The sequence below is a fragment of the Carassius auratus genome, chromosome 30 (genome assembly GCF_003368295.1).
Source record: "Carassius auratus strain Wakin chromosome 30, ASM336829v1, whole genome shotgun sequence".
NCBI lineage: Eukaryota > Metazoa > Chordata > Actinopteri > Cypriniformes > Cyprinidae > Carassius > Carassius auratus.
Window position 1 is genome coordinate 11301208 of NC_039272.1, and position 21969 is coordinate 11323176.

Below are 21969 nucleotides of genomic sequence, written 5' to 3' on the forward strand. Positions count from 1 at the left end.
TTATATAGGAATACAGTATGGTGAAGGAAAGTGGTTTTCATTCAAAAGTTATATTATTGTGTCTTCAGAGGCTTACAGAAATGTGAGCATTTGTACAGAATTTCAGTAGTTGTACTGTTTAGTGTTTGCAAATTATAAATCATGTAAGAGTAGTTAACACAGCACATATCTGACAAAGTCTGGTTTCACCAAGAACTTTATTCACAGCTTCCCTTAAAAGTGATTATTTGGTCGACTTAAATTCAAGTCATCCTCATTGCCGGAATGAATTTGCTTCTTGTCATTTTGGCCATCAACAATTTCAACTGCCAATAACACTCAGGTAGATTGTCTAAAGCGGAAAACACTGCGTTTCTATAATAACAGCCTCAAAGTAAATCCTGCTGTAAAGTGTAGATAAAAAAAAAAAGTTCTTATCTTTATTAATGGAGGTATAAAGTGTATATAAACTTTTGGTTTTAGGGACAGTGATCATATATACAGGTAAGAATATACTTTGGTATCTTATTTTGGAGTGTCAAGTATATGTAACTTCTTTATATTTTCTCATTCTGGCTTTTGCTTTTCATTTATGATGTTTCTGGAAGATGGAGATGTACTCTTGGACATCATCAGGGGAACCCATGACCACAGGTACTCGCTGATGGAGGCTCTCGGGCTGGATGTCCAGGATGTTGGTGGTCCCTGTGGTGGCCATCCCTCCGGCCTGCTCCATGATGAAGGCCATGGGGTTGCACTCGTACAGCAGTCGGAGCTGAAGAAGGTGGAATACAAACAAAGCTTTACAAGTCTCTTTTAGCCTCCTCCCATATTCATTCAAGAATATTTGTGACCCTGGACCACAAGGTCTCGAGTATCACAGGTATGTCTGTAGCAATAGTCGGGGTCAAAATTTTTGTTTTTTCTTTTATGCCAAAAATCATGTTCCATGAAGATATTTTATAAATTTCCGACTGTAATATATCAAAACTTATTTTTTGATTAGTAATCTGCATTGCTAAGAACTGAATTTGGACAACTCTGAAGGCAATTTCCTCAATATTTGGATTTTTTTGCACCCTTAGATTCCAGATTTTCAAATAGTTGTATCTCAGCCAAATATGGTCCTATCCTAACAAACCATGTGTTAATGAAAAGCTTATTTGGTTAGGGCTTCTTTTTCTACAGCTCTAGAGCTCCCTCTACAGGCCTTGTTGTAGATGTGATGATCAAGTTAATGAAGTTTATTCGTTGAATAAAGTTTTCTTCTCACCAAGGTTTTTTAAATTATGATATTGTGAAATGATAGCATGGCACAATGGCTTTTACACAAGAATCTACAATGTAACTGTAACAGATCAATTTTCAGCACAGGTCATGTGGGTAAGAGAGAGTAAACACTGACACACCTGTTGATGTGACGCCAAACAAAAGAACTGGAGCAAAGGTCATATATATACTCTTTTCATTTCTTTACTTCATTCATGTAGCTACTTCACTAAATAGTACAGTGTCCCTAAAATGATACGTACGCTTTTAAGTGAATATACGAATAATACATATCAATTACCACATAGTCAAACATAGTGGATCATGTGACAAACTGCTGTGGTTACTCTATATAAACTTGAGGAACCCCTTGGAACTTACTAGTTAAAACCAACAGCAAATTCGCTCAGAAAAGTATTTTAATAAATGCATTCAGACATTTTAGAGCAACTTCCTACTTTTAGGGCTGTTGAATCTGATTTTTATCAAGACAAAATCTTTGAAGAGCAATGATCCATCCACCTAAAACAATACTACTATACTCCTAGACTAATATAGACTATATATATCAAAGCAAAGTCATGTAAATGTAAAGAATGTTTCGATGAAGTACCTTTCCTTTGGGGCTCTTCTCATTTGCAGGGTAAAGGAAGATTCCTCCGTAAACAAGCGTTCGATGCACATCTGCCACCATTGAGCCTACGTAACGCGCTCCATAGGGTGCACTGCCATCCTGAACACATTTTAATAGATATAATGTGTGTCCTCTAGAAGCTGGATATTATAATATTATGTATATTTAATTATGAAAATGTGATTGAGGTGAATTTGAAATGTGTACATTTGTTCAACTTCTATAATCATTTGATTTGTTACAAATAAATAAAAAGTTTTTTTTTTTTTTTTTCATACTGAACCTCTGGAAACTTTTTCTTCTGCAGGTACTCTGTGACAGCCGGATCAAAATAAAGGGCATAACCTTCATTCAGACTGTAGATCTTGCCTTTCTTCTTAATCTTCACATCTCTGTCGACCAGAATGAACTCGCCAATAGCCTGATGTCACAATAAATAACATGATAAATTAATTAACACAGGGGTTATTTAGAACTTATTGCATATGGACAGAACATGCTGGAACATGCTGCCATTTACCACCGCAAAAACAATGATTCATCCTTAAGAAGAAGATATTTACTGTAATATACTTCATAAATTATGGCAAGACATTCATTCAAATTTGGGAGCCATTAGAATAAGAAAGAAATACTACACTGTTTTGAACAATGTCTCCTAGCTTTATGAATCATATCATTTCAAGCTACAAATGATTGACTACACATGCAGTTCTTAGTTTGCTTTGTGTAGACTGAATAAACTTTACCGACCGACCGATTTATTGCTAAATGATCCTACAACTGCTAACTGTGTATGAAGAGTAAAAGTGACTCACTGGATCTAACATGAAGCAGTTGACTCCCTGACCAGTGGAGAGGACAATCATGGTGGCACTGCCGTATAGTGCGTATCCAGCAGCCACTATGCTTCTGCCAGGTTGCAGGGCATCCTTCTCAGACGGCTCACTGTCTGTGCACTGTGAACACAGCAATCATTTCAGCCATGTATATCTGCAAATCTGTTAAATATATGCAGTCATACCTTCCTGTAGATGGCAAAGATGGTCCCAATCGAAGCAAGACAGTCAATGTTGGATGAACCATCAAGAGGGTCAAAGCAAACAACGTATTTACCCTTAAACACATGGAAGAAGCGTCGGTTAATTAAATATTACTAAAGCAGCGGTGCATCTGGTCATATAGTCTTTTAATGATTAATGATGATGTTGCTCAATTATATGAGGACATTTGACTTTTCCATAACCTCACTACACTCAACTCCTTATTCAATCATCATTCCTCCTTAAAACTTAAAACTTCCTGACTTATGTCTGATTTTAAGTTATAGAGAGTGTCCAAAGCTTTTGATTGATATATTTCCAAGACTTTATCAGTCATTCATGACTTGACAAGGATTTTGTAATCATTCTATAGAATGTTTTCTTGAGTTAAGAAATAGAAACATTTTTATTCAAAATTACATTTCCATGCATTTGTATGTTTTTATTAACTTCTGGGTAATATTCAGGATGGAAAGGCCTTTAAAAATGTCCTTGATTTTCCTGACTATTCATAAATACATCTTAGCACAAGTCTCTCAGTGTCCTTTCCATAGATGTCAGATTAGATTCAGGATGGGTTTCTGGCCAACAATGCAGACAATGTTCTGAATTTCACAAGTTAAGACCTAATCTTAGTTGCCAAAAATCAGACTAGCTCTCCGTGCTCTGCACAGAACACACACTTTCCCATTCTTGGAATCAAACGTGAAAAGTTACTGTAAACTCATTGGCAAGTTTTGGCAAACACATTAAACTAAACTTGATTAAATGGTTTGGGGTGATTAAACACTTAATAGTTATTCTTCAGGGAGCTTTTATAATGTCTTACTCGTGCAGTTCTTACCCGTCTATCTGGCTCCACTATGATTGCGGTTTCATGTTCCTCAGTGACCAGCACACATGAGGTGTATGAGGATTTGATCATGTTTATGACGAGGTCATTGGAAAGGATGTCCAGCTTCTTAACCTGGTCACCCGTCACATTGGTACCTCCAGCAATGCCGTACCTGTCAGACATTTTCCAAAGTCAAGAGTTGAACCAGACCAGAGGGACAGAAAGGATTTTTTAGGTGTTGTTTCTCAATGCTTGTTCACAGAACTGCAATATATGTAATGGAAAGTACAACAGCACTGTTTGCATAAATGACCTAAGCATATACTGAAAGATTTCCAAACTTGTAATATACAAAGGCCCTAGAGATACAAACCAGTTTTTCTTCTTTTTCTGCAACCGTGGTGTATACATTTTTATTACTGAAAAATAGAAAGAAAAAAAGAAGCCAAAATATTTCTTTATTGATGTTTTTTTTTTTTACTGGACATTTTCTTGCATGCTTCTGGTGTTTTTATATTAAAAACAATACAAATAGATTCGTTTCGCAGCTAATGTTTTTGCATCCTAAACTTTTTTGGAGTCCCATCGACTGTGTAGGCTGTAACATACTCACAGGTGCGCGATCCCTGCTTTCCTGACCGCGCTGGAGATGGCTTTTACAGCCGTGCACATCGCGTTCAGCAGGGTCGTCAGCTCACCCGTGCCTTTGGCTTTTCTGCCCTCTTCAAGCAGAAATCTCGTCAAAGTCACAACATTAGTATCGAAAGAACCCCGGTCTGACATGACTGCAGATTTCAAGATTTGCGCTGATGTAAAAATAAATCTCGCTGCTCAATAATGTCTAATTCGTGCAACTCAGGCTTTCGCGGAAACAAAAATATGAAGGCGGAAATGCTTCGGAAAGGGGTGTATGGAGAGCTAAACCAATGAGAAGTGCACATCCAGAGGTTCAGAGGTGTGACGGACTGACTGTGTGGAAGTTTCAAAACAATAATGCTTTGCGGAAACGGGGGTGTGGATGAAAGTCTCCCTCGTGGCTGGCCTGTGCTGTGTCATCATGATCCTGGATCTGACCCAGCAGTGAAGAGCCGAGTGTATTCCCACTATACGAGTGGAAGCAGTTTAGGATGATTGGAGGAACTTCTCTTACCTCGTTTAACTTTAATCTCAGCTGGAATAATTCTGTCCACATTTTTGCGTTTGAGCGGTCTAAAAAGAGTTGTTGATTTTCCACAGTTATCTGCTAATATAAATGCAAGTGCATTCTTCACTCTGCCTTGTTTTTTTTTTTTTTTTTTCTTACTAGTCATATAGACCTACTCTCATACTAGTCAGGTTGGTTTGTCGGCTGGTTTTTACTTTTTAGAGGGGCTTTAATCTCGATTTCCATTTGTTTTTCAGTTCTCCTCATAAGCTTTAAATAAAGATCAACACACAAATAATAGAGTGGTTCCCCTTAAGACATAAAACATTTGCATACATCAGGGGTGTCAAACTCAGTTCCTGCTGAGGTTAGTCCCAACCCTGTTCCAACACACGTACCATGTAGTTTTCAAAGAAACCTAAATGACTTGATTAGCTGGATCCGGTGTGTTTAATTAGGGTTGGATCTAAATTGTGCAGGGCTGTGGCCCTCCAGGAACTGAGTTTGACACCCAAGACATACATACTCATGTGTTCTTTACAGTCATAGCTACATGGCTCTAGGGCATTATCGCTGCAAAAACATTTAAGCGGCAGTGAATAATCTGCATTTGCCTCATAACGAGAAATATGCAGTAATGGGTGTTTTGTAAGGATAGCTGTTTCAGATACTCAGCCTAGTACTTCATGAATTTATTGTGACTCCATACTGAACTACCTAAAGTAACCACTAGAGGTCAGCCCTGATTAATTGTTCTGAATTCAAATAGCACATCTTTCCTCGCAGAGCAGCATGAATGATCCAATTTCAGCATAAACTTTGTTCTCATAAACTTTCAATAATTAAAAACATAGACATTAAAATAGACTTTATAGACATTAAAATCACATCAATATATGCTATTTCCTTATTAAAATGTATAAGAGCAAGATACAGAATTCATGTCTGTTGGCAAGACTTTTTAAATATTTTCAGAAATTCTCTCATACTGTATAAAATGTTAATGGTCAACATGATGCCACACATCTCACCTCAACCCTCCAAGATTGGCCACATCAGAAAAAAAGATGAAAAAGTGGATGAAACATAGCATTCAGAATCAATCATATATGTACATTTTAAATAGGGCATTTTGTTATTCTTTAATTCAAATGTCTTATGTGAAAGTGCTTATTCAGTAGACCAGTCTTGTCTAAATAAAAACAGCAACAAAAGGCAATGCTATTTTATTTATCTCTTATTTAGTTAATTATTAATAATAATTATTAATATTTTACAGATTCTGCAAGGTGCATGTCAACTTTTGACTGTATCTCTTCAAGCAAGGCTCCTGCCTGATCCTATGTTGTTCAGCCACACTCATTATCATTAAAAATCCAATTAAGTTTCAAAACAGTATTGGTATTAGTGAGAATCTATTCGTTTAAGTTTAGGATCACATTTAAGGCTTAACATTTAGTAAAACCAACATTAAAGTCACGGCTTTGCAGAGTTCATATAGCCCACTGAGGAAAAAGTGAAAATGCCCCAAGAAGGGATAGAGAGCCCAGCTTTAGCATAAACATTTCATCTTAAATTATAAAGCATTATAATCTTTTAATTGAAACATATAACGTGGGTGACTTTCAGTGGCTCTGCTGATATCGTAAGCAGTAAGAGGAGCACCTGCCTTTGTGTACTCAGTTATTTGTACGTCACGCTCTCAGTCTCACGTCAGGGAACATGTATTGTGTCTCGGGTCGAGTTCAGCGATTCGTGCTGCTCTTGTGCGCATGAGCGAAGAGAACACTTCACCGGGACTTTTACAAAGGGAGCGCAGGGACGGGAGAAGGACGTATAAACAAACCTCTTTGGGAAAAAAGGTAATTCATTGTTCCGCTTTATAAACCGCCGGCCGCATGCTTATAAACTAGCCCTTTATCGCTCACTTCAGGGCGCGTGCGAAACCTGATCCACCTACAACAGGTCAGCAAACACTTTTCTTTCTGTGGTAGGATATATGTCCAGCTGCATTTTTTTTAAAATCTCAGGTTAAATAAATGAGAAAAAAAAAAATCTTGACATCTAGCTGAGCTTAAAAAGTAACGTAGGAATAAAAGCGGTGGGGGTTTGCGCGTGCATTGGTCGCGCGACTCTTGTTACTTGCTGCAAGATAAGAGATTAGCTACAGTATAATTTTAATGGTTAACAGGGTCAATCTTTGTGGGCAAAAGTGTTTTCGTCTTTCATGTTTGTGTGTCGAGCCTGCTCCGTAATCCGTGTTTTGTCACACCTGTTTTCTATTCCTCATGTAAAATGTTTTTATTTTTTATTTATTTATTTGCAAATGTTTTTGCGTCTTGAAGCATGGGTTCTGAAATTTTCCCGTTACACAGTGTGTTTGAGGTTTAAGTTGTTTTATCCGTTTGTAATTGTGTCATGTAAATTGTTTGCTACGTGGTTAGGGTAGGTTTTCCTAACTGAGTACCTGTAGGGGGGAACAGTGATCTAACGCAGTTGTTTCAAGGTCTGTAGCTCGGTGTTTTTGTGTCTCAAACTTTCATATGCTGTTTATTAGAATATGTGTCTGTTACAAATTAAATCAGTTTAAACAATACTAACTGCTCATCCTTAACTGCGCAAATGAATGTCAAGTACAAAGAGTGCTAGTGTTACACTTATAGAAAACAGACATTTGACAATGTGTGCAAGAAGTTAACATTAAAACTTTACATTAAAAATATTTTTTATATACTAACCTCTCAGACCTCAGTCATGTGTGATACAGTGGGCATGTATAAAAGTGTATGAGACGCATGTATATTTCTTTATATATTTATTTATAACTGGTTTAGCTAATTTCTGTTTTGTTAAACTGATTGTTACAACACTCCCCACTCTCCCCAAGTAAAAAATGAAGTCGAGCAAATTCTGAAACTCTTCAGATGTGTAGCTAAGTCCTCAGGTCACTTGACAGGACGTAATTATGATGGTCACCCTTCCTTTGAAGATTTGAGGAAGTATGAACTGATTTTCATGATAACCTCAGTGTAAATGGCTGATATCCTAAAGCTGGTGGTTTGAGTCATTTAACAGTCATTTAATATAATCATTGTGGTTTTTTTTTTTTTTTTTTTTAGATTCTAATGGTTTTCCCGTTGAATATATCCAGTTATAATCCAGGCATATGCAGGGTTGTAGTAACAAAATCTGACCTTACATTATACTGAAGACAACCATAATAATACAGATCAAATACAAGGGCACATAATGAATCAAAGTTCATCCTAAGTGACCTATCAATAAACCGTGGCAAAGACTAGACAGCGCACAGTGTCATACAAAGGCAAAACTCCACCAGGGCAACTCAAGTGACGTGACACTAAAGTAATTGCATTCACAGAACAACATAAAATGGAATAAACCTTGATGTAAATAAGGAAAAAAATCTAACTTAAAAATGATCAGATCAAATTATCAAAGTAATGTACTGTAATGGTACATGTATTAAATACTTGTAGTTAACCAATTCACTTTTTTAAATGCAGATTTTAAATGAAGCTCTAACAGAAGGCTTTTAGTCAGAAACACCGCATTATAACATGTGCATTGTGTGTGCTGTGTTGGCATGCTCATTCTTCCAGGTTGGCACCAGTGCCATGCACAGTCTGTAAAAGACTCACAAAGACATTATTATGCTCTAGTGAAAAGGATTGTCAGCGACCTACAAATATCAGTGTCAGAAATGAAACCTCTGTTTGGCATATCTAAAACAAGGGAGCCCTTTCTCTTTTCAAACACCATGCATTGGGTGCATTCACCCATCATTTCAACAGCAGACAGTTTTTAAATTCTTCCTTGCTGGCTTCCTCTGATATTCCAGTTGCACTCCTCAAGAAGCCTGTGACCTCTAAGACCACAATAAACCTGTGATAGTTTATTTTGTAACGGGCTAATCCAGAGTAAAATTGGCATGTCCACAGGGTGTCAAATGTGTGTGGTTCTGCTCTGAGACTGAATGGAAGAAGGCTTTGTGATGCCGAGACATCTTTTGGAGGTAGTCCCATTTGTTTAAAGAGGGAACTGTTCCAAGATGAAAGTCTTCTAAAGCCTCCTTTCATCAGTGACATAATGAAAGACCATATTAAATAATGCGAGAACCCTGTCTGCCTTCATGCTTGCATTGCGGATGAATTCTTATTGTTGAAAGCGAAATGGCTGTAAGATGTCTTTGAAGTTGAATGCTGTTCATGGGTGGCAATCTGACCGTTTCAAATGAGAAGAAGTTTTAATGTGCAAAGTCACAATGTGTGTCACTTCCTGTCCATGTGCACAGAATACATGCCACTTTCAATTTGAAAACAATAGGAAGTGGCTATACACATTGTGTCCCTCATTAAAATGTTATCCTGTTCTATTAGTTTTGTACCATCATGCATTAGTTAAAAATTATTTACTCACTTGTCATTCCAAACCTGTATGAATCCTCTATAAAACCTGAAAAAAAAAGAAAGTTTGAATCTCCATACTATGAAAATCCGTCGGGTCCAGATTAAGACATTCTTCAAAATATCGTCTTTTGTGTTTCACAGAATAAAAGAAAATACAAACAGGTTTGGAACAATATTTTCCAGTGTGAAAACATTTCGATGTGTACGTTCAGGCCTTTGTGGACACATGGCAGAAGCCTCCTCAATTTGCACCTTGCTGAGAAAGCTTTGCACATGGGGATCAAAGCTCAGTTCATAGTGAAGGGAACTGTCACCTACATCTCTCTCTCTTTCTCAAGCTGTAAAATCCACACTGCCTCTGTCGCCTGTTTATACAGAGGAAATTACTTCCACTTTGCTGCTTGGTTAGAACTGTTTGCAAATCTAATCTACCCCCTTACCATTGCTCCAAGCATACCAAACTTCTCTAGCATAGAGATGTGCTCACTATATTATAAAAGGGTAACTGTGACATTTTAGGTTGTTTTCTAAATTGCTTTTGACGGATTTTAGTTGTATTCTGTTGATTTTGTAATTCTGTTTAAGTATTCCTGGTCATTCAAAAGAGGTTTAATGTATTTGTATGAGATATAATTCTAATTTGCTGATATGAGCTCAAGAGAAATTTACTATTATCAGGCTTTAAAGAGCTTTAAAAATTCTAAGCTTCCTATCACTGTTTATAAGTCCTGTACATTAGGTTTAAATCCATCCAAGGTTTAAAAAAACATTGTCATTTTGTCAAAATATCATTTTAAAATTACCTCAATTCTCAGAGATCCCCAAACGGTTCGCACGAAGCTGTTCAAAAGATTCAGTTTCCTTAAACCCCACCTTTCGGTAACATACTGTGTTCTGATTGGTCAACTGACATAGTTTTGATTGGTTGTTCCGCACACAACTTCACGGTAAACAATGCGTTAACATCTGTTTGGGGTGAATTATGTCTTATTCCTCTTACCGCGAAGCAAACAGTAAAATAAAAAACTTGAACGGTCTCGCTGCTTTTTCTTCTATGTGGGTGTATTCAAGCCGCGCGCTTCAGTTTGAATATGAATAGCGCGGGGGCGTGGTCACATTAGATATAACAAAGGGAGACATGAAAAACAGACACCACATAGTTTTTATATGGATTACTTTATCACAGAATATCTGTTTTCGACAGCAGTTGTTTAGTTTTAAAGTAGACATGTCAAGCTTTCTATAGATATCTCTCTCATGTCTCTTCGTTGAGTATTCACGGAGTTACACTTCATTTTAATGACGTGTTTGTAAATGAAGATCAGCGCAGACAAAGGCTGCAGACAGCACACATACTGATAAGACGCTCGGGAGAAAACAAACACATAACTTCATAATCATACTTCGCGTTGTGATTCGGAGATGCTCGTTGGTCTAAATAAAGTTGGTAATGAACCCTCTTTTATGGCCAAACGCTTTGAAAATCCCGCCTTGTACTATGTACTCACCGAGATTAGAAAAGCAGTCATCAGTGAGGATTTGTTGTACTGCTCTGGTATTGTGGTGAAAATGAATTTTAGCCATTGGTTCTTCTGATTTTCATTCTTTGGCAGTGAAAATAAAACAAACGGTCTCCTTGACATGATGCTATCACACCAACCAGAGCATCTGTGTGGGGGGGTGGGGCAGTTCAGAGTTCCGTTTCACCCAAGACGGTAGGCGGAGATTATTATGCAAAGTGTTCCTAGTGACGTACATCGAGATGGGCAAAAGATTTGAAATCTATAACGACTCATTTTAGCGATTCAGAGTCGACTCCTTACTTTAGAAGCCAATAACTTTATAAATCGTGTACTTTTTGGTTTAATTACTTTGCACATTGTTTGCACTGATGGACAGCTACATCATACACTGTAATACATTTTTGATTTCCCATCTGTGTGGCTCTTTAATGGTTTGGCTGCTTAGTATTTTTGTTTAAACTGTGGTACTTTTTTTGTCAGAATTTGGTGATTTAATAGGAAGACTAATAGAATAGTATTTATTTGAAATCATAATGTGTTTACTGTTGAATAATCAGTCATTTCTTTTTGTTTAAATAAAATAAAGTAGTAAATGCTCTGTCACAATTAAAAATGCAAAAATGCAATTCTATCTTTTTAAATGATTTTAGAGTTATAAATTATAGTTGTTCTTTCATTTAAGTGCAGTAAGTCAGGTTAATAACTTGATGTTAGTACATTTTTCAGAGTAAATGCTGCTTTCTATCTCTTCAAAGTAGAACACATGATTCTTTATGACTTCCTGATGGAAAATATGAGTTGTTTGCATTCAAAATGCTAATTACCTTCTTTTCCGTGCAGTGCTTTAATCACCTGCATTTGATGCCTCATTAACTCTCTTTCTTTTTGTGGAACAGCATGTGCATTTTGTAATCAAATCAGTCATTTTCCATTAGATGCAGTAAGTGTGGCTTCAGTTAAAGCTTTTTCTCATAATGCAACCGTTTTTTGTCTCGCTAGCCTAAAGGAGGAGTATATTCTAGGAAGAGACTGGGGTACAGGGCAATTAATATAAGGAGAGAGGAGGTCCTGGACTTTTGTTGTTGTTGTTGTTGTTGTTGTTGTTGTAAACTGGTCGTATCCAATCAGGGACCATCGCACTGGCTCGTTGGACAGTATTCAAGACACTCATGCTGACTTAAATCAAGACCGACTCCAAAATGAATTTTAGTTTAGGATGCTGTCTAGACATTCATGTTTACATATTAATTAGGAATTCATTATCTAGACAAGTTCTGTGGGAACTTCCTCTTATTATTTCCTGTGATTAAATTAATACTTGGAATATTTACAAGAACAAAAGTCTTGGATTTTTATTGAATACTACTTTGGTTATTGTAGTTTCTTAAGGTTTTAATTAATTACAGAAACTTTCCTCACAGCTTTGCCTTGAGAACCTAAGAAAGGGCTTTAAAAAAAACTTTAGTCTGTAATAGTATCAGTGCATTGCTTTCCATTTTACAGAAATTAAATTTGATAAAATGTACATTTGATTACTATGATTTATTTAGTATTTCTTACTTGAATAAAAACTTACTTGACCTGAAAAACTTTCAAGTTTCATAGCTCTCTTTATTATATTGCATGTATTTGTGCTGTTGCTTGCAGTTAATGAATTATTGATTGCAATATATTTAATTATTTCTCTCTACAACTCTTCATTGCATGGTATCTTTATTTTTCATCATGCAAAATAAGGTAGATACATTCACAAATAGCAATGTAAAGATCTCTGCTGGTGACAAGAAGAGAAAACAAATTCTGAGCCATGATCCAGCTGGGATTAGTGGGTACAGAGGAAAAACTCCTACTTTCTCAACGTTCCGGTTGTTTCACAGAAGTCTTTTTGTTTTTCTTGAAATGAGACATACCCACATTTGCAAGTGACATTCATTTTTGACAACACTGTTAACTCTCTTTTCTAAACCGTGCCATTTGACAGGAAAGATTACAAAAGTCAGATGGTAGACTGTTTTAGACCCGACTGTGCCACACTTGTGTCTATAGTAGAAGTCATCCGTGTTGCTCGCCTCGAGGGAGCAAAGATCCCTTCTGAAAACTAAAATGATGATGAATGGGACACTCTACGCTCTCCTAGACTTAATGGACATGTACACGTGGCAGTCATTGTCCGCAAGTACATGTGAAGTGTGCCATTTGGGACAGGGACTATGTCTTTAGGAGCATTCCAAGGCCAATTGTAGTACAATTAAAACTTGAAATACACTGCACAAGTTTTGCAAAGATTAACAGTTTGAGTCCATTTTAGATGCCAAGGGTCAAGTCTGCTCTACTCGTACGGTATGAAAAGCTTAGGTTCATGGTCCAGACATTGCAGCTGACTTTACCTATAAGTTAGAAAACACAACATAATACGATATACAGAGAAACAATAAATGATAATAGGATTCTTGTCTCTCACTGAAGGTCTGATTGAAGTGAGTAAAAGATAATCCGGGAATGAACCTTCCCCTGGTCTCCCCTTCACTACCTTGCAAAGGCTCAGCACTCAATGGAATGCAGTGAAGGGTAGCATTGATGAATACTGAGCTAAATGTTTGGGGCAGGAACAGGCAGGTCTGAGGAACGTAGGTCTTTACTAAGGAAAGGCAAATGCCAAATAGTCCTGGGTGTGAAAAATCCAGAGAATGGTATGTGCAAGCACTGTTCAGCTGAGAACCCTCCATTCATGGAAGTCTGCCCTTTTTGAGATCTTTTGGGACACACTAAAGGTTAGCCATAAAGTCTTTTCCTGTAGAAATCAGTGTGTGCTATGGACACATTTTCAATTAGCAATTGGCAAACATGTCAACTAGAAGCCAAAAAAATAATAATTGCTAGCAAGACTTGATTGGTTACAAACAGGAGGTCAAGGTTTGGCTGGCTAGCATGGTCTGGTTAGCCCCTGCCCCTGATTTTTATTTGTTATAGCAGTACTTGATGACATTGAGCAAAAGATAGCAGAATGCAAAGATTTTATCTATTGAGCAAATGCGATTTTATATAAAAGGGAATGGTTTTGAAGTTGACCTCCTTGCTTAAAAAGTAACTAGTAAGCCATTATTTAGGCAATGTGTATATGTAAGCTCTAATATATTTAACCTCCCATATTTGACTGTATGTGTTGTGATAAACTGTCAGCCTACAGAGAGCTTGGTTGACTGACCACTGATCTCCTCAGGTTTCAGATGAAGGTGTGTTCTGCTGCCTGTCAGACTGCTTGAGTTACTGCTTGAGTCAGTGTCAGTTAGGCTGAAGTCCTGCACACTACCTTTAGTTTTCCAGTGGTCACATGCTGTCTGGCTTGTCTCAAAGCGGTAAAACTCTTTTTAGGCCTGTGTGCGTAGATTTGAGTAACTTATTTTTAATGATTGGTGTGTAGACTATAGAAAGAAAACCACAATAAGTTATATTTTACTTCCATAACTTTACATTATTAAAGATGCTTTCAGTAGTTTTTAATTAGCATTAGCATTAAGTTCCTTCTGTGCTTTAAGGGCCAATACTGCAATACTGTTAGATGCTGCACTGTCATCTATTGACGCGAATCACCTAATACTGTAGATGTATTTAAAGTTTTAGAGAGCAGTCCATACAATAATTGTTTACCTTACTAGTCCAAGAAAAAAAGAAACTAATTTGGCTTCACTATTCAGGATTTTGTCAGTCATTAAATCTTGTAAATCATTACATCTTGTATATGGTGTACCACATACAGTACCACTACTGAGCTGAAGGGATCCCATGGATTTGGTGGAGATCCGCAGGTGCATCCGGGAGATAGTGACACCAGTCAACACTTTCCCTTCAGTAAGGAAGTCTCTTGTTCAGTCAGCATTCATGCGTTGTCTTATTCAACTGTAAGTGCCCTGCAAAGTGGACTGCACATGACATTCTGCCATGATTCCAGTTCGAAAGGAACATACATGTTACATTCAAAGGGCATTAAAATGCACAAGGCATGTGCTCCCCTATGTTATGCCACACTTCACACTTCTCTAGTAAGTTTAGTCTGTGTAAAGACAGTAGCACAAATCGTTGAATGAATGTTCCAGGGTCAAATAAACTTCAACGGAATAAAGTTGAATGGAATTGAATTCAACTTTACTGTTCAGTGCACTGACATCAGACTTATTTTGTATAGTAAAGTTTATTGTTAAATGCCCTGCCTCCATTACATATCTCTGTCATGTCATTATAAGTGTTTGATCGAGTGATCATTGCAAAAAATGTGTTTGTGTGTATATATATATATATATATATACATACATAAACATAAACATATTGGTCATGCTCTAGTTAAAATTTCTCATTGGTAGTGTAAAACTACACTCTTTTTATCTTGTCAAAATCAGCTCTGTTTTTAGCAACCCGTTTTAGTGCATGTTCCTTTAAATGCTAATGAGCTGTGCTCACCCCGCCCCTCTCTTCAGTGGGGTGATGAGCCGTTCTCATGAGAAAATTTACCTTAGCTGCAGAACTTTCTAGCTAGCACATTATTAAAAAAAAAAAAAAACAATTTGAAAACATTCGTAAAATAGCCTTATACTCACTTCTTCTATAGGTGAAGCTGGACCACAAATGATTTACGTGAACATTTAGGTGGACAGGGGGGTGTATTCCTTTCAGAAACAAAGGTAATCAACTGTATCTTCAGTGGCTCAAATGTCAGGAGTAAATGAAGACTGCTATGTTCATTTATTATATTAAACAACAAAACACCTCAATCGCTTAGGAGCTAATCTTGTTTACATATGCTTCACCATCGAAACAATGGAGAACTGATGACAATGTCAAAAAACAATCGTGGGAGGGGCCTGAGTCTGTGTGATGTCACACAGACAGACATCTGAGAATGGATTAATTTGAGAAAGGGGAATGTTTTAACGAGATAAAAAAAAAAAACACATTGCAGTTCAAACAACTTTATTGCATGTCGCATCCGATGACCCCTTTAAGGAGATGAGAAGCATGTTGATGAGAGCACACCAACAGACTCTGGAGACTGCTCAAAATCTAGAAATGTCACTATATTTGTCCCAAATCATTGATTACATAATGTACATAATAACCATATGCTGGAAGATTGTGTATAACACATGACAATTTTTTTAATAAATATAAATTATTAAAAAAAAAAAAATCCACAAAATGAAACTTTAGGGCTACTAGTATACACTTTTAAGGGGTTAAAAAATTACAAAGGTGTACCTTTAAGTGTACTGCCCGGTGACAAACTGTAAAGGTTCCTTTTTTGGCATATTTTCTTCACCTAGTTTTAAATCAATCAAAACCATTTTGTTCATTCTTGAAGTGAACTTTTGCCCTGAAATCAATGTGGTGTCTTTGTCCTAGCTGTGGCATGCCACAATGCTCCTCATTCAGTGTTTGACAGCCTTCACTCTCTTTCTTTTTCTATATATATATGTAGATGATTGCTAAGTTTAAATCAGGCTGTCGATTCTCCGCTAAGCCATGCTTTCTGTATGAAGCTGTAGGCTGCTTTCCTCCCTCCAAAATAAGCCTGTAGATATCCGGCTAACAAAGTTTTGGCTAACTTTTGTATAGCCTATAGTACGCAAAGGGACAGTTTACCCCCAAATAAATTATTTATTTACCTCATGTTGTTCCAAATGCCTTTAATGTTAATTTTCTTCCTGTTGACTTCCTGTAAATGCTTTTTTGTGAAAATTAATTGCTAAACATTAAGCCGTTGGCTTGATTTCTCAATGATATTATCTTAACCAGTACAAGCCTTCAGCAACAGGCTTGTTCTTTATGTTCAGACGTGCTTCTGTTGATAACACATGTATGATTACTCTTAAGTGTGATTAAACACCATCTGACATCAGCCTCATCTGACTCTCTCCCCAATTTATCTAACAAACCGAATTTGCTAACTCCATGTTTCTGCTTAATATTTATCAGAAACAACCTGTGTGTGTGTGTGAGAGAGAGAGAGATTCAGTTCTTGGCTTCTCTGAGCTCAAGGCTGAGCTAAAGCAATGTCCAGTGCATAATAGCCCTCTCAGGTTTCTGTTTTCACTAATAGGGGCAGGTTCACCTAGGTAACCAAATTTCCATCTGGATTCAACCTTCTAATGTCTTGTCATCCACCTTTCATGCTTTTGAGAAAAATCAAACAAGTTTGTTTTCTGACAGAAAATCACAACAGAGTTTGTGCATTTGTTGAAACGACTAAACAAGATCTCACCACCTACTTTGTTTATTGAAATGAACAGGCCACCTGCACGTCAACTTGACTCACTGATTAGAAATGCTTTACATGTTGGATAAAATATTCAGATTATCAGAATATTAATAAACATTCAATTGATAAATTGTTGTCGCTGATGATGCCTGAAGTTTGAATTGTGAGAGTTTGGGGGTTACGTATGTGAAACTACATGTGAATAAAACCTGGGGGCATTTGGCAGTCGGATCTCATGTGTCTCTTTGAATTGGTGGTTTATGAATTCAAGTATTTCAGAAGCATGTCTGTTCAAAAACATATGGGTACAAATTCATATGAATTTGCGACTAATTTGTAAAGTAGAATATGAACTACAATGAGAGTGTTTTGCAAATTACAGATGAATGTTATAGATCACAGATTCTAAACCTTTTTATCAATTGAACTACATTAAGGGATGAGACTGAGAACATGCCTCTTGTACACTAATCAATAACACCAAATATTTTTTATATATTATTAAAATCAGCTTGTTTGTTAATATCCACTCATGCTAATGGGGTTCCTAATATTGTCAGGAGCAGACCAGGTTTTTGTAGTTTGGCTCCAAGTGCATGACATCACATTGAAATGCTGAGTTCAAGCATGGCTTTAAAAAGTGCATGCACAAATTTAAGTTCATGCAAATAAGGATATTGCTTTTATACAATAATATTAAAGGATAACTTGAGCCTACAACATACATTTATGTAATGCATTCTAACTCGCTCTAATTTTTACAGATTTACCAAAATACATTTGTATTGCGGCTTTAGTTAGTAAGTGTACAAATAAAATACTAAAGACGACACATTGGAAAACACTTTTAGCATATTTAGTTAAGACAATCACCACTTTTGTGTTGTGTGTAAATGTCTTGTGTGAGAGTGCTCGGACTGTGTAAAACTCTTCCAGGGACTTGTGGTGTGATGACTTGATTAAAAATTCCTTAACCTCAGGCCTTGGCAGACAAGTATGCTGTACAGTGACAGATCTCTCCATGAAAGGAAGATTAATACTGTCTTGATCTGGCAAAGCCTCTAAGCAACAGAGAACTGGTCATGTTTAAAATGGATTCAAAAGCTTTGAATGCATACATTTTGCTTATTACCTTTTAGTTTTTTCAGTGCTTCTTTTTAAGATTCACATATCTCAATTTTTCTTTGGAACCGATTAATAATCCGCCGTAAGCCCCAGTAAAACTGTCTTAGGGATAAGATGCAGGATTCTTAAATTATGATCCTTATTCATTTCTAAATACCCTTTATTCTTTCTCTCAGTAATGCTGGATTACGTGCAAGTCCCACTGACTGCTGCTTCAAACCCAAACATTACATGGTTGTGTGGCTACGTGACAGAACTCCTGGGCTCTATTTACAGGCTCCCCTGCATGTCCACAGCAAGGGGAGGGTCCCTGGAGTCAGTTTTGCGGTCGATAGACAATGCTTCTCCTAATTTGATCAGTGCTCATTGATTCGTTAAGCCATGCTCGCAATTACTGAGCTCATTCCCAGGAAATCCTCTGGTGTCAGGGTCCTGAACCAAGTTGTGTTCTGTAAGATCAGTCCGCTTGGAGTGTTGTGTCTAATAGACTCAAGCAGTTTATAGACCAGAAAGAGCATCTGACTGCTCTTAGGCTTCCCACTGTGTCTTAATGCAGATTGCAGGTTCAATGTTTTGGAGCAAAATGAATAATAATTTGGAAGTATTTATTTATTGACTTGTTAGCATTTCTGACCACATCTCTGCATGAAATTTTATATATATATATATATATATATATATATATATATATGTATATATGTATATATGTTAGGGCCGGGACTCGATTAAAAAAATTAATCTAATTAATTAGAGGCTTTGTAATTAATTAATCGAAATTAATCGCATTTTAATCGCATATAAATATTTGACCTGAGAACAGTGAGAAGTAATTTTTTTTCACATGGATTTATAGTATACCATTGAATTATGACTGAATACATAAGCTTAAGCAACAAAATATTGTTTATTTTTGTTCAACCAAGTCTAGCAGACCAGTGCAATCTTTGCCATGAAGTGTAGCAATAGCATATTTAGAAACAATTTAGAAATAGTACATTTCAGAAATTCAGGAAGCTTATAGGTGCTGGAACCTTCTGTAAATTGTGTTTTTTTTTTGTTTTTTTTCAAGTAAAACACAATACTGTCAATGACATTCTGAACATTGGAAACACTGACTATTAGAAAACATCTCTCTGTTGCTTCAGAGGCCATAACATACTAAGTCCAACTCTCAATAACCTTGGCCAAAACGATAAAGAGTTCAACATAAACTGTTGCACCAACAAAATACATAGTTCAACATAAAGTGTAAAGTCCACGCTAGCTGCTATATGCTTTGCGTTGAGGTGATACTTGAGGCTCGATGTGCTGCTGCGGTGATGTGCGAACGCTAGTTGGTGATTCAGTATAATCGGTCCTGCCGAAACTCATCCAGTGAGAAACGTTCCGCGGTGCAAAAATAAGTTATAAAAAATGCGGGATTTTTTTTCTGTAATTAATTAATCTTGGTTAACGCGTTATTTTTTGTGTAATTAATTCATCTCAATTAACGCGTTAAAGTCCCGGCCCTAATATATATATATATATATATATATATGTATGTATATGTATGTATATGTATATGTATATGTATATATATATATATGTATATGTTTGGAGGGTGACTAGTTATTGACAGAATTTTATTTTATTATTATTATTATTATTTTTTGGTTGAACTATTCCTTTTTAAAGTAGAAAATACTGAAATAATGCATTTTAAATGTAAAGAATGGTTTATATTAATGAGTATGCATACTAATAGTAGATACAGATAATGAATGCATCTAATAGTAAGTTTCAGCAAGATCTGATACGCGCACATTTCTATAATTTCAGGGCACATCTTCTCATATTATAATTTTCCTCATGAGTTCCTCCTGTTCTCAGAGCTCTTGTAATTACAGGGATGGGTTAGATGTGGGATTCCTGCTTTGATGTGAGTGTACAGTGACCTAAAGGGTCACAATGCCACTGTCTGTTCTCCTCCAGAGCTTACTTATCACAGCTCTCAACTTCCTGCGGAGAGCAGAGCTAAAGTCTCCACACAATACAGTGCATTATCTGCAAGAGGGTGCACTAGTATTATCATAACCTTATGACCCTTTGACCCCTCACACCATAAACAAAAACACAATATCGGTCATGATGAGCTAATGGTCCCACGGAGCTCAGCTGAAGTTGTCCTACTGCTTCTGGTGCTACTTTTTAAGCAATCTGAAGCAATTTTCCTAAATGTCACTAGGACATATAATAATGAAAAATAATCTTTAATGGTTCTATTAGAGAGTACTAAGAAAATAATCTTTAAAGTCTTTAATTACTGTGTATCTATAGCTTTGCTGAAAGCTCTTAAACTTACTTAAGATTTTTTTATTCAAAATGTTGCTCTTTTTTCATTAAATTACATGCGCTTTGTGTGTATGTTTTTTTCTGATCCGCTTCTGATGAAAAGTTTGAAAAACGAGTCACAGCTGTCAGCACTTTTCAGCTCTAATAACATGTCTGAACATTAAATAGATTAAACAAGCATCATCATGTCAATATGCAAAATCGGCTTTAGCTGTAGGGGACAGTTGAATTCATAGGTTGTCAGATGTCATGGATAGTGACTACAGCACAGCAACAGCTGCTGCTTCATCAGTCTATGTTTATACATTCCTTATTAAGGCAGTGTTTTTTTTTTCATTATGTAAATGTCAAAGGATCAATCTACATCATCCTATTGATCTCCGTATCTTGTTCTCTTTCTTTAGTCGATGCTTGTCATCTGTTAAAGGGTTTCCGCTGCGGGTCTTTTCACCACTCAACAGCAGGTGATGTTTTTTTTTTTTTTTTGGTCATCCTTGTTTTGTTTAAAGGGACCGTTTAGCCAAAAACTGAAATTCTGTCATGTCGTTTCAAACCTGAATTGCTTTCTGCTGTGGAACACAAAAGAAGATATTGTGAAGAATGTAAGAACCAAACAGTTTTGTTTCTCATTGACTTCCATTTATATTTTTTATTTTTTGTCCATACAATGAAAGTCAATGGTAACCAATACTGTTTGGTTCCCAACATTCTTCACATTATGTTACACAAAAGAAAGTTCATAGTCAATATATTTGGGTTTGGATTTGTAACAACTTGAGGGAACTATCCCATTAGGCACTGTTTTTTTTAATTTATTTCTATCCCCTTTTCTTTTCTAAATGAGCTCGTGATTTTGGACATGGCGTATGTATGAATAATTCGACTTGTAAAGGAATGCCATTTTAACACATTCCATTGACTGTTGTTTTATGAGGAAATTACCTTTTTGGCCTCAACTTATTGAGTGTTTCCTTTTTCACAGTGTTCAGTTAGAGGCTTATTTGTGATTTACTTGGGTTGCTTGTGTGTGATTCCACAGACAGAGGCCTTTTGTGAACATGCTGGATTTGTCATTGGTTTTGTAGATGCTGCTGACATGTTGTCAACCACAACACTCATTATACCGATCATTTTAAGCAGACAGAAGGGTCCATTTACAGACTATAATGTCTCTTTCAGAAGAACTAGGGAAAGCATCGCACACACAAGGTGTTCATCTGGTAAATCATTATTTTACTGTTCTTGGCCAACCATTTCAATCATTGTTTTGTAGTCTTAAGTCTCATCATGGCTGCATTTATTTGGTTTAAAATACATTAAAAAAGTAACATTGTGAAATGGCATTACAATTTATTCTTTTGATAGCAAAGCTGAATTTTCAGCGGCCATTACTCCAGTCTTCAGTG

At 36.5% G+C, this 21969-nt stretch overlaps 2 protein-coding genes across 4 annotated transcripts in view; one reads left to right on the top strand and one right to left on the bottom strand.

Moving 5' to 3' along the window:
- Positions 1-178: 178 nt before the first annotated feature.
- Positions 179-4758, bottom strand: LOC113049205 (fructose-1,6-bisphosphatase 1). Its single transcript, XM_026211352.1, has 7 exons — positions 4374-4758; positions 3770-3932; positions 2907-2999; positions 2701-2841; positions 2166-2303; positions 1862-1981; positions 179-754 (listed from the first exon to the last, which is right to left on the bottom strand). Exons 1-7 carry the CDS (start codon positions 4541-4543, stop codon positions 566-568), a joined length of 1014 nt encoding a protein of 337 aa, XP_026067137.1. The 5' UTR covers positions 4544-4758; the 3' UTR covers positions 179-565.
- A 1863-nt stretch (positions 4759-6621) lies between these two features.
- The window catches only part of LOC113049206 (KN motif and ankyrin repeat domain-containing protein 1-like), a 46624-nt gene continuing 31276 nt past the window's right edge, over positions 6622-21969 (top strand). The window contains exon 1 of one of the 3 annotated variants that reach the window (XM_026211354.1): positions 6622-6766. The gene's annotated coding sequence lies outside the window, so the exon portion shown is untranslated. The other 2 variants (XM_026211356.1, XM_026211357.1) reach the window with 2 other exon arrangements.